Source organism: Mastomys coucha, unplaced genomic scaffold (genome assembly GCF_008632895.1).
Source record: "Mastomys coucha isolate ucsf_1 unplaced genomic scaffold, UCSF_Mcou_1 pScaffold9, whole genome shotgun sequence".
NCBI lineage: Eukaryota > Metazoa > Chordata > Mammalia > Rodentia > Muridae > Mastomys > Mastomys coucha.
Genome location: NW_022196915.1, coordinates 81,765,942 through 81,783,609, shown reverse-complemented (window position 1 = coordinate 81,783,609; position 17,668 = coordinate 81,765,942). Strand labels below are relative to the sequence as shown.

General features: G+C 34.2%; 1 protein-coding gene across 1 annotated transcript in view; it reads left to right on the top strand.

Annotated features, from left to right (window-relative positions):
* Positions 1–17,668, top strand: part of Klhl1 (kelch like family member 1) — a 375,629-nt gene that overhangs the window by 127,888 nt on the left and 230,073 nt on the right. The window contains exon 2 of the mRNA XM_031361505.1: positions 12,485–12,667. Within this exon, the coding sequence (XP_031217365.1) occupies positions 12,485–12,667 (183 nt within the window). The remainder of the gene's footprint in view (positions 1–12,484; positions 12,668–17,668) is intronic.

Here is a 17,668-nt window from a genome sequence, read left to right as displayed (position 1 = left end):
TTTGAAGTGTACGCCTCAGGTCTGTGATCAGGTTTTTAGACTTGTCCAGACACTACTAAAGTAGACGAGTTCTGTGTGACACCACTCCACACTTGATTCTTCCATTCCTGTTGTGCTGCCCTAGTCCACCCATATAATCTGTTTTATTTTCTTCTCTCAGGGAGATATGAGTTTTCCTCAGACCCTTTTTCTATACCTAACATCTCTGTGTCCATGGATTATAATTGATTATAATTATAGCATAGTTATCATTCACTTAAGAGATAATATTTATAGGTAAGTGAATTTTTTGCTATATTTATATTTCTGTGTTTGGGTTATCTAACTCAGGAAAATTTTGTATAGCTCCATGCATTTACCAGAGATTTCCATGTCATTTTTCTAAATAGCTGAGTAATAGTTATTTAATTACCACATTGTTTTATCCATTTTTCTGCTGAGAGACATCTAGGTTGTTTTAATTTCTGCGTATTACGAATGTAGCAGCAATGAATATGATTGCACATATTGGTTGGATGATAAGCCCTTTGTGTATATTCTCAAGTGTGTTATGGCTTGATCTTGAGGTATATCAATTCCCATCTTTCTGAGGAATCTCCACACAAATTTCCATAGCAGTTACATTTGCATTCACACCAACACCAGTGCTTTGTTACTGATAGTAGCCATTCTGATGTGTAATGGCTCAAAGTAGGTTTGGTTTGCATTTCTCTGCTGGCAAATGATGTTGAACATTGTAATTCATAACAGTAGAAAAATTATTGTTAAGAAGTAGTAACACAATAATTTTATAGTTTGGAGTCACCACAGCATGAGAAACTGTATTAAAGGGTTGCAGCACTAGAAAGGTTGAAAAGTATTGGTTTGAGTCATACGTTGGCTTCTGCATCATATTTTGTCTGTATAACCTGTCTACTGGTGTGAGTGGTACATTAAAGTGTTGTAGTATCAGTGTGTGAGGGTCAATATGTTATCTAAGCTGTATTGGTGTTTCCTTTAAGAATTTTTTAAAAGTTTTACCTGTTGTTCACATGTAGTCCATTTAGTCTTTGTTTTATTTCACTGATCTATCATAGTTTTGTAATTCACTTATATGATAAGATTTAATTATATGATTAATGATCTTATTTAGGAATAAGAAGTCATTGTACTGCTCTGTTTTGAAGAATTCTGACTTATCTATGACTTTATTTTAGTGGAACCTTGCTTTAATATCACTGAATATCGACCTGAGGCTTTGAATTAGGCAAGCACAGATTCCCCTTCATCCTTTGATATAGTTCTTATTACCTATCATGACATCATCATTTTGGCTTCCCTGTAGAATTTTATAAAGGATAAGTTTATATACTCTGGCTGAACATATCAATGTCTTCTATAACACCTGTCCCTAACACTTTCTCCTACTTGAAATATTTTTAATGGGCCTTATGAAATATACCCTACATTTAAAATTTTATCATAAGCCATTTTAACTTTGCTTGATTTTATTCTATTTTTTTCTAACTATGTTGGTTTTGAACATATCTATCATTAATTCCTTTAAAAATATGTCAGTTCTATTTGCATTATAATATACTTCAAAGGCCAAGTACAAAACCATAGAATAAAGAAATATAAATTCTTCTGACTGGTATGCACTTCCTACATATCCTTTTATTTATTCTATCAATACAACACTTGATGGAGTGAGAGAATTATCTAGAGGATCTCACATTTTTTTTATATTAGATGAGTATTCATACCTCGTTACAAGATATAAGATTTCTTTTTATCAGTTTTGTAGTTTATACACCATTCCCTTTTTTTGAATATTTTCTTTATTTACATTTCAAATGTTATCCTCTTTCCCAATCCCCCCTCCCAGAAACCCCCATCCCATCCTCCCTCCCCGTCCTTCTATGAGGGGGTTCCTCCACTCACCCACCCACTCCTAACTCCCCACCCTCGATTCCCCTAACAATTTATAGTCATATGTTTTTCTTTAGTTACTGGTTAGGATCATTGTGTGTGCATGCAGGTATCTCTGTCTGTTTGTTAGTGTTTGTATTTGGAGCAAAGGTCCATGTCAGTCATCTTCCTTCTTCACTTTTGCTTTTATATTTTGGTGCAAAATATCTAACTGAAGAGGAAGTCTATTTTTTTTTCTGCTGTACTGGCTGGGCAACACACTCCAGGTATCCTTCTTTCTCTGCCTCTTCAGTTGTGGGATTTCAAGTATCTGTTACTGCACATGGCATTTTGAGGGAGGGATGAATATCTGAACTCAGCAAGTAGGGAGTTTACAGGTAAACACACTTTGGCTGAAGCCATTTATAAAGCAGATCTCTGTCTTTACTTATCCTGATAACTGCTCATACAGAAATGTTTCTGGTAGACAAAAGTATGATCTCCAGTTGTCTCTGCTTTATGATAGTACTGCATTTATAAAATATTCTATAATTATTATCAGAACACATGGCCTGGTTTTAAACAATTTAATATGACAACTATATGATAGTGCTACTCCTATGCTTATGATATGTCATATTACATGCCATTCTAAATTATAATCACTCTAGAAATACTGTGTACTGGATTCTTGTATAAAGCAATACACTGAAGAAATCAAGAAGGGAGAGAAATCTGAGCAGCATATATGGTCTATGAGTACTTTTGTATGTTGAATGGATCCTCTAAAATCTCAAAATGCCTCCTAAGATCTAAATATGTTTTCTAGATAAAATTGGCAAGAAGTCTTGACCTTCAGTTCAATAGATGTAAAAGATTTGTTTGTTAACATGTTTTCTGAGTTTATGTATTCATGCTTTCATGGTATAGGTTTACCTATATTTCCCAACATTCCATTGCAAATTTTTGAGTCCCTTATCAGGGGATGTAGGCCATTTATGGATTTTTACCTAAGCTACAGTTCAACTTTTAAAGCTTACCCTTAAATGCATATTCACTATTTTCTCTCAGAGGCTGTGATAGCAAGGTTAGGGTGTATAATGGTCTGTACCATGTCCTCTGTGTATATGTTATGGCTTTTAGCTTTGTGTTCTTATGATACTTTAAACAGTGGGAAACAGTATGTTTCTAACCCCTTTGCCTGTTCTTGAGACTTCTTTTTAATCCTATTGGATTGCCTTGTCCAACATTGATATGAGGGCTTTGCCTTGGCTTTTGATAGCTTGTTTTTTCCTGTCTGGTTGTCTTCTCTTGGAATTTCATTCTTTTCTGAAGAGGAAACAAAAAGAAAGTGGCTATGAGGAAGAGGGTTGGTTGTTTGAAGGGAAGGGAAATTGTGTTTGGAACGTTTTATATGTGAGAAGAATTTATTTCCAATAAAAATAAAGGGAATTTATACAATGTCTCAGAATTTGTTATAATGTAACATTACTCCATAATGATTGAGTGGATTATTATATAAATTTTCCAGACAAATCCAGAACCATTTTCATTTTGGTATATTTCAAAGTATATAATTTTGTACAATACTGAGGAGCCATTTTCATGTATATCATTTGGTAGAATGCTAAAATGAGACTGATACAATGGTGATGAGGGTGTATGTGTTTGTCTATGTGTATAATTGTATGTTTAATTAGAGTTGAATTACAAAAAATTATGCTAATAGAAGCCAAATAAATAATAAAAAGCCATAACCAGCTCTTTAATGGTCTACAGGTTGTCTTCCCAGAGATTCAACAAATTATACAGGCTAGTTTTCCCAAATGGGTAAATATTTCCTTCATGGAAGAAGCAATTTGGCTGATTTTTACAAATAAATGCAGTGTCAAAAATCAATGTAGCTGCTCGTGTTCTCTGAATTAACTTAAGTAACTTTTGGAAGGAGTATAATGAAGTGTAACTTAACTCATATTTCTAGACACACACACACCAAAGTACATAAAAACACACATGTATTCTACATTACATGCATGAATCTCCTACTTCAGAGATCTGCATATAAAATATGCAAACTTTCTTTCAATTGCCAAATAATGATAAGGAATAGAAAATATGGAGATTCAAGAGTGACCTGGGAAATAAACAAGGCTTCAGGCAGAATACGATCTCAATCTTAAATTGTATCATGATGTATGAGACAATTTATGTCCATTAATGTTGGTTTTATGCAATTTTTGCTGCATGCGTGACATTTAAAATTGTGAAATCTTGTTGGTGATTGTTTTATTGAAGACTGTGAGTCAGCTTTATTCAACAGCCACTTTGAGGTACTGGTTTGCTATATGCTTTATTTGATCTCAGCATAACAATGCCAGGTAGTTTCTGCTTCCATTTACTTGACAGATTGTTTTCCATGGAATGAGTCAGTGTGCATTCCTTATCCACCTAAAGGTTTTTCACAGTGGCTTAGGTCTGGTTTTTCACTACACTTTGCAATCAGGCCCTTTAGTTGTTATGTTATTATAGGCAGCAGTGAAACAATTCACTAAATATTAATGTTTTATAGATTTTGGGCAATATGTGTGTGTGTGTGTGTGTGTGTGTGTGTGTGTGTGTGTGTGTGTGTGTGTAAGGCACACAGTGTAAACAATAAGTGTTGCATAACTTAGCTATTACAGTCCTTATTGCAGTGAAGAATATTTTGCTTGCTCATTTTGTGCTTTCATATTATCCTGGCAATTACTCTTCTTTTGCATGCATTTGTTCTCTTGTCTTATTTCTCCAAATAGTTCAGCATGTGCTACCTACCCTTATTATTATCAAAATCAACATTTTATGTAATGGGTACTTGTTAGAGACAACATGATGCACAAAATAAATGAGGTCTATCCGCTGCTATAACCTAGGGTATAGTCATATGGATTCATAAGGCTGCTGGATACCAAGTCCAGTAAGCAAAATAAAACTTGTAGAGCTAGACAACCATGTGTTCTTAGGCAGATACAAAGTACCAGGTTCCTCCTGAGGACTGGCTATTAAATCCAATCCAAATGTAGTTGTTCAAGTGACCTCAGCATGGAGAAATAATCACTCAAATGTTTACTGTACATAAAAACGGTATAATTATAAATTTTGTATTTTACTTATTGATAGCTGTGAGAGAGTGGTTATTTTTATTTCTTAACTATTTATCTTTTACAAGCTTAACAGAGGTCTAATCATATCTCCAGAGACTATTCTTCATGGTCACAGGCAACTTTCAAAACTGTTCTGTCAACAGGAGTTGAATTAAACTGCTCTTTTAACAGCTAGTAAAACGTTCTCTGCTGTAAACAAAAGGCATTGGGTTATTTGAGATTCTCTAGGAGAAGAGAACACATAAAATGAATCTGTCTGTCTGTCTATCTATCTATCTATCTATCTATCTATCTATCTATCTATCTATCTATCATCTGCCTTTCTGTCTGTCTAACTGTCTATCAAATTTCTTAGTTTGGCTTATAGGCTGTAGTACAGCTTGTCACACCATGCCTGTGTACCAACAGAAGGGCCAAAGATACAATTGTCTAACCCAGTAACTGTTAAATCCAGAAAGCAAGATGTCTCAGCTAGTATTCAGTATATGCTAGAATCCCCCAAAAGTAGGCTGAAATTCCTGTGAAGGGAGAAACTTGCCAGGCAGAGTGAGGGCAATCAGACAAAAAGAGAAGCACCAACTCTTTTGAATGTCCTTTATATAGCCTGACACCAGATGCTGTAGCTCAGATGTGTTGAACAAATTAAAGGTGAATCTTCAGACCTCAGACAATCTGGATTAAAGGTGGATATTTCCACTTCAAATGATTCAATTAAAAACAATTCCTCATAGGTATACAGTTGCTTGTCTTTTAATTAAATCCAGAGGTAGTCAAGTTGACAACTAAAAATAGCTATTACAATGTGATAACTACTGTATTGAAATGTATTTAATTCTCTAAAATAATAATTGTATAGACAATATCTTTTTAGTAAACCTAATACTTATGCTATAAAACTATAAAATACATATATTACTTATTTTCAGAACCATTATAGTGAGTAAAATCATAGTTGGCTTTAAATATGTACAACTTAGACTTCAAAATCTACTAAAGCAAAGAAAATATATATGCTTTTTAACTCCCAAAATATTGTTCAAAAACACTTCTATCCTACCTATGTGTATATGTTTATATCTTAGCATACTTGATAAAACATGCTACTTAAAGTTTCCATTATGTAAAATAAAACTGTACCCAGAAGCACATTTAATGATTATTTTCATTTCTCTCTCACCTGGTTACCGAACTTTAATACTTTCCAGATTCTAGCTCCTTTCCCTGGGTTAATGAGTTATTTCTGAATCAGTGTGTTGAGAATTGCTTACCATTTATTTTTAACACTTCCTTACATTTCATTACTGATATGACAATCATGTTTTCACTATTTTATATTATGCTGCCAGGTGAGTTGTCCATAGAGTCATTTAAATTCCATTGATTTTGCTTACTTTTTATCTATGAATTTTAATATTTTGTGATTATAGCCTAGAATTTTAATTGAACAATTCCTTACATTTCAGTAGTGATATGTGAATGTGTTTTACTAAGCAATATTACAGTGCTTGGTGCCTTATTCATTTATTTTTTTAAATTCCATTTTTTTCCTTAGCCTTCTTACTTGTAAGTTTTAATGCTTTTTAATGAAAGAAGGAGAGAAAGAGAGAGAGAGAGAATTTTGGATAATTTATTATTTTCAAATATATACAATAGAAATATTATTTAACATGTAAATATGTAGAAGAGTACATTATATGAAATTATCTTATTCTTCTTCATGAGTTAAAGCTTTGCATTTGGTATGAAACAACAGGAATTCATAGAGCATTAATTATAAAATACTCTCTACATGTTAAATAGTGGGTTAGGTATTAGGATTTAAATTCGGATGATTGTTATATTAGTATTAATTTTTTCTATAGTGAATTGTCGTGTTCCATAACAAAAAAGAAATCAAAGGTCCTGATCAAAGAAACTATGGTAAATAACACATGAAAAGACTGGTTTAGGTATTAGTATTTAAATTTGGTTGATTGTTATATTTCTCCATAGCTGACTTTTACATTCTATAAATACACACAATTGAAATATAATTAACATATATGTAAATATGCAGAAGAATACATTGTTCTATAAAATGTATAAAATATCCAAAGCTACTAAATAAAACATTGTTAAACAACTCATTAAAAGCACATACATTGGTTATCAAATATCAAAAGGTTAGTCTTGAAAATGTTCATACAAGTAACATTGTATAGATTGAGCATATTGTATGTTTGAGTATGTTGTATGAGTAAGTTGTATGAGTATGTATTTGAAAACATATATATGTGTGTTTGTGTATACACACATTCATAAATCAATGAATTTGAAAGAAAATAAGGAGAGGTACATGAGGAAAAAGGAGTAGAGAAATCATTTTATTGTATTGTAGTTTCAAAAAGTAAAATAATTAAAAACTTAACCTTATATAATAATCTCATATATTTATCATCCACTAAACAGTTGCTGAATTCCTCAAGTATTCTGCTTCCCACAATTGTAATTAAAACTTAATTGCAACATGCTAGGAAAATGCTAACTCTATTAATCATGAATAGTAAAAGAAAGAGTTCTGAAATTATTGATTTAAATTTAATCTCTTCAGTAGCTGCACAAGTATCAATAAGGTCAAATAAAGGGAAACTACAAAATATCTATATCAATTTACATAGAAGGAAATTTCACAGATCCCACACCTAGGTCAAGCACTATAAGTAATAAATAATTGGTAATGACAGAATCACTTCACTTCAGTGATGAGAGTTCTGATAAGTAATCATAAACCAAGTGGTGAGCCCCAAACATATTTACATGTGACCAATACTACATATACATGTATAATATAATCATTTCTGCCCCTCTCTCTCACACACACATACACATAAAAACAAGTAATAATTACAGATGAAATAAGAAAAGGTACATATTAAGACAACTCAACTATCAGTGGTTTTAGGTTTGTTTTGAGAATCAAAAACAGACATTAATGAATGAATTGGCTCTTTCAGGCAAAATGTTTGTGAACTAAAGTAGGTTATATTTATAGCATGAATAGCCCAAGCTGTAGGTCAAGAATTATTTTAATTTTGAAGTATGCTAGGTTGATGATGATTTATCATGAGTTAAATTTTAAATAATTTTATATTTTGATTTTGAAAACTGTATTTATTATATTTTCTAATGTTTTGCCTCAGTTATAACAAAGGTAAAAATTAAAATATCAATTCTATTAAAGACACTTTAATGTGTTATTTTATTATAAAGGTCTTAAAGATTTAAACTTGAAATACTAGAGTATAATATGAAAAATTGACCAAAACAACCATTTTTATTTAATACTTAGAGCAAACATGTTTAAAGGTATAATATGTATTTTCTAAAGTTTTAAATTTTTACGTATCACGTTGTAAATTTTGATGTTTAATGGGAAAGAATCAACAGAATGAAGGTCATTTTGTAAATAACAGGTGTTCTGGTATGGGGAACTCATTCTTATATCTCATCCTGGATCAAAGGTTGATGTGCATTAATCCTACCCAAGTTTGAGATTAGGAAATGATTTATGAGAATTGTACCAGAGAAAATCATATTGAACCAACATAACCATTTATCTGATAGATCAAATACCTTGAAGAAAATGACTTATATCAAGATGTGTAGAAAAAATCAAAATGTGAAAAAATTTAGAAAAATAAAAGTCTAGGTGAAAATTAATACAGGAAATACATGTTCTGACACTCAGCTTTTCCTCTCCATATTTTTGTTTTAAATTTTCTTAGTATGGAGAATGGCATACATGCATAAAGAAAGTTGATTATTTCCACAATGCATTTTCCTCGAACTATCCCAACACTACACAATATACTCTATTGTTTTATATTTTAATTAATTCACAATGTTCCCCTCTTTCTGTCCTTATGTATCTTAGTGTGAGATCATCCACTCCAGCACTTATTAGTAGCCACATCCTTTAATAGAAAAACAACAACAAAAATAAAAACATGATTTTTTTTTTTAACTCTACCATGTCAACTGTCAATATGTCAGTATGGAGTGGAATCTTAAGATCTATGCCTAGAAAGCAGCTGGCTTGATTGTGTACAGATTGGTTGAAAATGTGCAATCCCTGTTTCAACCTATATTTTAGATAATTCTCAAGTCTCACTAAGATTTAAGCATCTGTTACCCAATTAATTTAATAATGCAGTCACCATTATTTGAGTTACTTAATAAAATTTAGCAAGTTGTTTCCTGATAACATTCACAAAACTATGAAACTTTCACTAAGCAAAAAACTTTGACACTAAAGCATTTCATTAAACTTGCAAATCACTTTTGATAAAAGGTTGTAGGGTGAAACATTTTACCAATTTTGTTTGAAACAAAGCTAGAGTCTTTCTACAGGGTTATAGTTAAAGTCTTCAAGTTTAGACATGAATTATTCATGAATTGTAAACTTGGTACTAGAAATATCAAGATTTCATTGGAGACACTTAAAATGTATTCCAGACTCAGGTTTCATGATCTTATGATGCTGATAGAGTGACATGTGCTTCTTGCAGTGAGTTTTGTGAATATCTACACAGTATGTTTATGTGTGGAAGTTCATCGCTGTGATACTTACATGTATCTGATTTTCAAAATATGTCCTGAATCATGATGCTGCTCTGGGGCAAAATTTTGAAAGACAAACATGTGTCATAGAAAAAACTTGCCACTACTTTCAAATATTTAAAGGAAGACACGAAAACCATCTGAAAATATCTACTGTACAAATGAATAATGTTGATAAGAGATGACACATAATACTGCTGTAACTCCATGTGTGTTAGATACTCTGTGGATTCTTTTGGATCTTCTTGACACACATGAACATTTTCTTTAGTTGATATCTAACAAAAGTTGCTCTACTTGACTTCATGTTGTACGCTAGAGGACGTCCAATCAAGTTGCATGGGCAATGAATGTATTATTTTCTTCTTAATCTCAATAGGGAAAAGTTTCAAAGATATCATATTTGCTTATGAAATACCAGCTAGCTTTCTTAAATGAAATCATGTTCATAAATTAACTCAAAATTGGTTGTGATTTACAAGATTTTGATCAATACGTTTCCTCTAGTTTACTTACTGTGTTGAGATCTATGGTCTATTGCAGCATTCTTATGAATTTTGGCCTTGTTGACAAAGTAAAGCAATATAATCTTGTTTTCTCATCAAATTCTAAAACTTTATTTTCTTGTTGTTTTGAATTAGATTTATTATTAAAATAGTTTTAAAGTAGTGTGATTTTTATCGATTATAGAACTTAAAATACAATATAAAGTTAATTTAATTGAAGCATTATCATACAGTTTATGAGGCATAAGGTGACAATTTCATGTGCGGAACAAAAATGTATTGAGAAAACAAGGGGAATAAGCATATTCAGTATGATAACCATTTATTATTTCTTTGAGAAAGAATCAGCTGATAATTTGATGCACTAGCAACAGCCATTCCATGTGTAAAGTGGACACAAAATTCAGTCCTCTGTCCTACATTTTTATACTTATTTCATATTTACTGGAAGATTTTTCCCATCACCTTTTACCCCTTCATGTTCCTAGCCTGTGTCCCCTGCCATTTTACTTTCATATTTTATGAGTTTTGTTTTGTTTTAGAGACTTCATGTAAATAAAAAAATTACTGTAGTTGCCTTTGTAAGCTATGATAGTTCTCTTAATGTAACATCTTTGAAGTACACTTATGTTGTCCAATTGGATGAAAAGAGTTCTTATTTTTATGGAGAAATAGCATTTTGTTTAGTACCTAAGCAAAAAATTTAAATAAATTTTAATAATCAATGTCAATAAATTTTATAATAAATGTGTAATAGATATACTATTTCTGTGACTTCTTCAGATTTAGTAACTTGATACACTGCTATAGAAAATCTATCATAAGTCACCTTTTAAGACAAGAATATACTTTTTCTCTAATTTATGTCCTGCTTCCCAAAACAAATAATTTTTAATAAACTGACTTTAAGAAAATTGTTCCAGTCATCTTCAGGGCTTCAATCTTTCCCCCCAGCTCTTCCATAAGAGTTTCTAACCTCTATCCAATGTTTGACTGTGGGTATCTGTATCTATTTCAGTCAGCTGCTAGTTAGAGTCCTTCAGAGGACATCCATGACAGGCTACTGTCTGCAAGCATAACAGAGTATCATTAATAGTGTCAGGGATTGGTGCTTGCTCAAAGGATGAGTTTCAATGTGGACCATTTATTTGTTGTCCAGTCATTCCATCCCTGCTCTATTTTTATCCCTACATTTCTTTTACATAAGACAAATTTGGGGTTGATAGTTTGGTGGGTGGGTTAGTGCCCTTATCCCTCCTGGGGTCCTGCCAGGCTACAGAAGGGGCCTCTTCAGGTTCCACATCTCCACTGTTAGTTATCCTGGCTAAGGTGACTCCTTGGAGCCTCCTTGATTCCAGATCTCTGGAACTTCCTAGAGCCTGCACCCACTTCCTACCCCTGGCAGTGGCATAATCCCATTCATTCTCCTAGACCTCTGAGCATCTCTCCTGTCTCCTCTCACATCTGATCTTGCGCCCTATTCCCTATTCCCTCTCTCCTCTCTTACCTACTTCCCTTACTCCTTCTACTTCCTATGATTATTTTATTCCCTCTACTAAGTGGGATTCACTCATCTTTACTTGGGACTTCCTTCTTGTTTAACTTCTTTGGGTGTGTAGGGTGTATCCTGTATCATGGGTATTCTGTACATTTTGGCTATTATCCACTTATCAGTGGGAACATACCATATATCCCCTTTGGGTCTAGGTTTCCTCACTCAGGATGATATTTTCTAGTTCCATCCGTTTACCTGTAAAGGTAACAATGTACTTATTTTTAATAGCTGAATAGTATCCCATTGTGTAAATTGTTTGAGGGGCATCTGGGTTATTTCCACTTTATGGCTATTACGAATAAAAGCTGCAGAGTTAACTAAAATGGAGGCCAGGGAGTGCTCAGAGACTGAGACACTAACCAAAAATATATACATGGGCTGGTGAGATGTCCCTGGCTCATGTAGAAGACACGTAGCTCAGTTTCCATCTGAGAACCCCAACATGTGAAACAAAGGCTCTCCCTAAAGCTGTAATTTCACCTTGGTACCCATTCCTCAACAGGACTGATTTGCCTGGCCTCCAAGAGAACATGCACTAGGATAGGAGATTACCCAGGGGACCCACTCTCTTAGGGAAGAGAAGGAAGATGTGGAAAGGACTCTGAGCAGGGAGCTAGAAGCTAGGAAAGCATTTGGGATGTGAATATATATAATTTTGTACACGTGGTTTCCATGATAATGTCTGTAAAAAAAGGTCCCTAAATTTCTGACCTAAATTTATGAAAGACATAAATTTCTGGACCGTTGCTGACACTTTATAAACATCATCTTTTTGTTGTGTGTGTGATTTACAGGTTGACGGCGACCAATCATTCACTGACACCTCAAAGTGATTTGGATTCCAGTAGCTCTGAAGAATTCTATCAAGCTGTTCACCATGCTGAGCAATCATTTAGAAAGATGGAGAATTATTTAAAGCAACAGCAGCTCTGTGATGTCATCCTGATAGTTGGGAATCGAAAGATACCTGCTCATAGGTATGGGCATGCCAATATTACAATTATGTATCCATATTTATAAAATTAATAGACTAGTTTTTAGACTGCAGAATTTGTTAGCATGATAATAATTAGAAATTAAAATTTCTTGACATCTTGGGTTGTTTCTGCTTTGTTACTTTACATTTAGGGAGAAATTAACATATTTCAATTATTTAACTACTAATAAAGGAAACCTAAAGATTTAAAATAATTATTCTTATAAATCCTTTAATAAATGCATATATTATATGCTTTAGTAGTTAATTCTGAGTTACCAATAATTCATTGATATTATATTAAGAGAACAAATTAAAGCTCTCTAAATTGTGGTGATTTGACCAAGAGCCAGTCCAGATTTTTATTCTCTGCTTCATGATACCAGTGATATCTCCATTGCATTAGTCTGAACCTGTGCCTACCAGAAATAAAAAATGTGCTGTGAATCTTTCTGCACCTGTCTTTTGTGACGTCCAGTGACTATTTACCCTGTGTCTGTGTCTCTGTCCCTTATGAAGTGTTTTACTCTTACTATACTAAATAGCATAAAATGTGTCCTGCAGGGAAGGAATGGGATATTTTATAGAAACATTGACAGAGTTTTACAAGGATCAAATCACTGTCTCCAACTCATTTCACTGACCCATGTGACCAACATCATATTTATCAACCAGTATTCATAAATATTGCATCAATTATTATGGTCACACAGACACCTACAGACATGCTCACCCAAATAATGAATAAATAAATAAATAATAGATAGGTAGATAGGTAGATAAATTTAAAGTATCTTTGATTTTCTTTTTATTCACTTTACATTCTGTTCACTCTCCCCATCATGATCTCCCATGATCATTCTACTCACCCCCACCCCCGCACCTTCTATTAGTCTTCCTGTAGTGCTCCTATCTCTTTCAGAGCCTAAAATACTTCCCCTAACTCATGCATTCTTTTGAGTCAGCTGCTGGGTGGAGCCTCCCAGAGGCCAGCCATGCTAACCTCTTGTCTGTAAGCATAGCAGAGTATCATTAATAATGTCAGGGACTGACACTTAGCCATGCAATGGGTCTCAAGTTGGGGCAGTCATTGGTTGGCCATTTCCTCAGTCTCTGTTCCATCCCCATGTCCCTGTATTTCTTCTACAAGATAAATTTTGGGTCAAAAGTTTTGTGGGCATGTTGGTATCCCTATAGTTCCACTGGGTTTCCTATCTGACTACAGAAGTGACCTTCTCAGGTTCCATAGCCCCAACGCAGTGAGTCACAGCTAATGTCATCCCATTGATTCTTTGGCACCTCCATTACCTAAGGTCCAATTCATATCCCTGAAATGCCCCCATGTTTGCACATCCAACAGTTGCAGATTTACTTTCATTCTCATAGCCATCTGGCCATCTCTCTTTTCCTTCTCCACACCTGACCCTTAACCTTCCCTAACCCCCTCATCCTCTCTCCCTCCCAGTTCTTTTCCTTCATCTGCTTCCTATAACAATTTATTCTCCCTTCTAACTGGGATTCAAATACCTTAGTTTGTGCTTTTCTTCTTGTTTAGCTTCATGGGTTTCCTATATTTTAAGGCTAATATACACTTATAAGTGAATATACACTATGCATGTCCTTTTGCTAGTGGCTTACCTTACTCAGAATGATATTTTCAAGTTCAATCCATTTGCCTGCAAAATTCATGATGTCTTTTTTTAATCGATGAATACTATTCTTTTATGTAGATGCACCATGTCTTATTTATCCAGTTTTCACTTGAGGGACATATAGGTTGTTTTCAGAATCAGACTGTCATGAATAAAGTTGCTATGAACATAGTTGAGCAAGAGTCTTGTGGGATGGCAGACCATCTTTGGGTTATATGCCCAGGAGAAGTATAGATGGATCTTGTAAAACTATTCCCATTTTTCTGAAAAACTGCCAAATTCATTTTCAGAGTGGTTGTGTTCATTTTTTCAATGGGGTTATTTGTGTTACTGATTTTCAATTCTTTATAAATTTTGGATATTATCCTCAGGTTGGTAAAGATCCTACCCCAACAATTTTGTCTCATTGACAGTATCCTTTACCTTACAGAAGCTTTGCAATTTCACATGGTCACATAATTGATCTTAGAGCCATTGGTATTCTGTTCAAAAATTGTTTCCTGTTCAAGGATATTTCCCACTCTCTCTTCTGTGAGAGTTAGTGTATCCTGTTTTAAGTTGAGGTCTTTGATCCACTTAGACTTGAGTTTTGTGCAGACTGAAAAATACAGCTCTATTTTCATTCTTCTAAATGTAGACATACAGTTAGACCAGCACAACTGGTTGAAGATGATTTTCCCCCCTCTATTGTATGGTTTTGGGATCTTTGTCAAAAATTGAGTACCTATAGCTAGATGGCTTTATTTCTGGGTCTTTTATTCAATTCTATTGTTCAACTTGTCTTTTTTTGTATCAATATCATACACTTTTTTAACACTATTGCTCTCTAGTACAGCTTGAGGTCAGGGATGGTGATTCCTCTCAAGGTTATTTTATTGTTCAGGATTGCTTTAACTATCCTAGATTTTGGCTTATCTATATGAATTTGAGAATTGCTCTTTTAAAATATATAAAAATAATCTATGATGATTGAGAGTTTTGCTGTATAATAGTGTAGGTCAGCATCTGTGTTTTTTTCAGACTGTAAGATGGTTAGATGTCTGCCCAGGCTCTTCTAGTGCTTAGAGTCTCTGTTGAGAAGACAGGAATAATTCTCAGATGTCTACCTTTCTATGTAACCTGGCACTTTTCCCTTGCCACTTTAATATTCTTTCTTGTCGTTTTGATTATTACGTGGAGGGAGGATTTTTTTTTCTGGTCCAGTCTAATTAGTCTAATTGGTGTTCTATTGGCTTCTTGTGTGTTTATTGTATCTCTTTCTGTAGGTAGGGAAAATTTTCATCTATGAATTTGTTGGGAATATTTTCAGGGCCTTAGAGATAGGGCTCTTCAATTTCTTTTATTCCTATTATTCTTAGGTTAGATATTTTCTTGATATTTCAAAGTTCCTGGATGTTTTGTGTCAGAATTTTTTTTAGATTCAACATTTTCGTTGAATGAAGTATCAATCTCTTCTATTCTATCTCTTATACCTGATTTTCTTATCATCTCCTGTACTTTTTTGTGCTCCTTACAACTGATTCTGTTGCCTCATGTCTGCTCTCATCCTTAATATTCCAATACCCAGAATTCACTCAGTTTGTGTCTTCATTATTGCTTCTATTTTCATTTCCATGTATTACATAGCTTTATTTATTTCCTTCACCGGCTTAATTGTATCTTTCTTTATATCTTTAAGGTATTTATTCCCTTTTTAAAGGCTTCTGTCATCTATATGATATTGGAGTTAAGGTCATTTTATTTTCCTTCAGTTTGTTAGGTTATCCAAGGCTTGCTGTAGTAGTGTAGCTGTGCCCTGAAAGTGTCATCTTGCCCTGGCTTTTATTGATTTTGTTTTTTCGAGGTCCTTTAGCCATTTGGATGGCTTCAGTCCCTGCATGTTTCTATTGTAGTAGGCATTAAGAGGGGAGTTGTGATGGTTTGTGTATACTGCAGCCAGGAAGTGGCACTGTTGGCATGAGCTTTAATACCCTAGTCCTTGCTGCCTGGAGATCAGTCTTCTCTAAGAGGCCTGCAGATGAAGATCTAGAACTCTCATCTCCTCCTCCATCATGCATGTCTGCATGCTGCCATGCTCCCACCTTGTTGATACTGGACTGAATCTCTGAACATGTAAACCAGCCACAATTAAATGTCCTTTATAAGAGTTGACTTGATCATGGTGTCTGTTCATAGCAGTAAAACCCTAAGATAGAAGCTGGTACTGGGACTGGGTTATTGCTGTGATAAGTCTAACTATGCTTTTGTTTGGAAAAAATGTGGATTTGTGGATTTTGGATTTGGAAAGCTATAGAATACTTTAAGTAGGGTTTAATGGGACATCCTAGTAGGAATAAGGAAGACTTTTTTTTTCTGATGGTGACTTGAACTATGGAAGCGTGGTTCTAGAGACTTCAGAGGAGAAGAATTTTAGTATGTCACAGAGAAACTATTCTTGTGATATTTTGGTGACAAATGTGGCTGCATTTTGCCATTATCCACAGAAATTTCATGAGGCTAAGGTGAAGAGACTCAAATTAATTGCATTAACAAAGGGAGTCTCAAAAATGTCCATCCTATATTTTGTTCTCTGGTTAAGTCTCATGAAGAACATTTGAACAAGTGTAGCAAGCTTAGAAAGGAAAAATATAAAATATATGGTTCTAGTATTAGAGGGGCACCAGGAAGTGAAATGAAGCTGAATCCTATGTTCTAGGAGATAGCAGATTAAGGAAGTGGGGCATTGGGGCAAGATACTACCCAGCTAAATTTAGATCCAGGCAATGTGGTACACACCTTTAATCCAGGAATTCAGATCTCTCAGTTTAAGGTCAATCTACAGAGCAAGCTCCAAGACAGCTTTTAAGCAGTGAAGGAGTTGGAAAACAGAAAGCTGGTAATAAAGTAATAGAACAAGTGGGCCAAGTTCCAGCCTCAGAAAGCAGCAGAACTCAGCAGTTTTGGCTTTATAGTCAAGAGTTGAAAAAGACTACTGGAACAGCAAATGCTGGTTAGCTGGAGCTAAGAAATTAGTGGTGAGTAAGAAGAGACCAGCAACATTGAGATGAAATTTTCTGGGAAGTGTTTTCTGAGAGCACAAAAAAGCTGTATTCCAGAAATAGCCAAGGTTGTACCTCATGCTGCAGCTGTCCTTAGTAATGTGTAAGAATCACCTAGATGGTACTTGTTTTCAAGATGTGAAGGGTCATGAAGAGCAGCTGAGGCTCAGCATTGTGGGAGGTCATGGAAGGCCATTAAAGTAAAGGTACAGTCTCAGTTGCAGTTGACTTTGAAGGACTGAAGAGGCCAAGCAAAGGATGTGAGGCTTTATACCATGAAGAGAGATTAGGAGAGGTCATTGGTGAAACCTA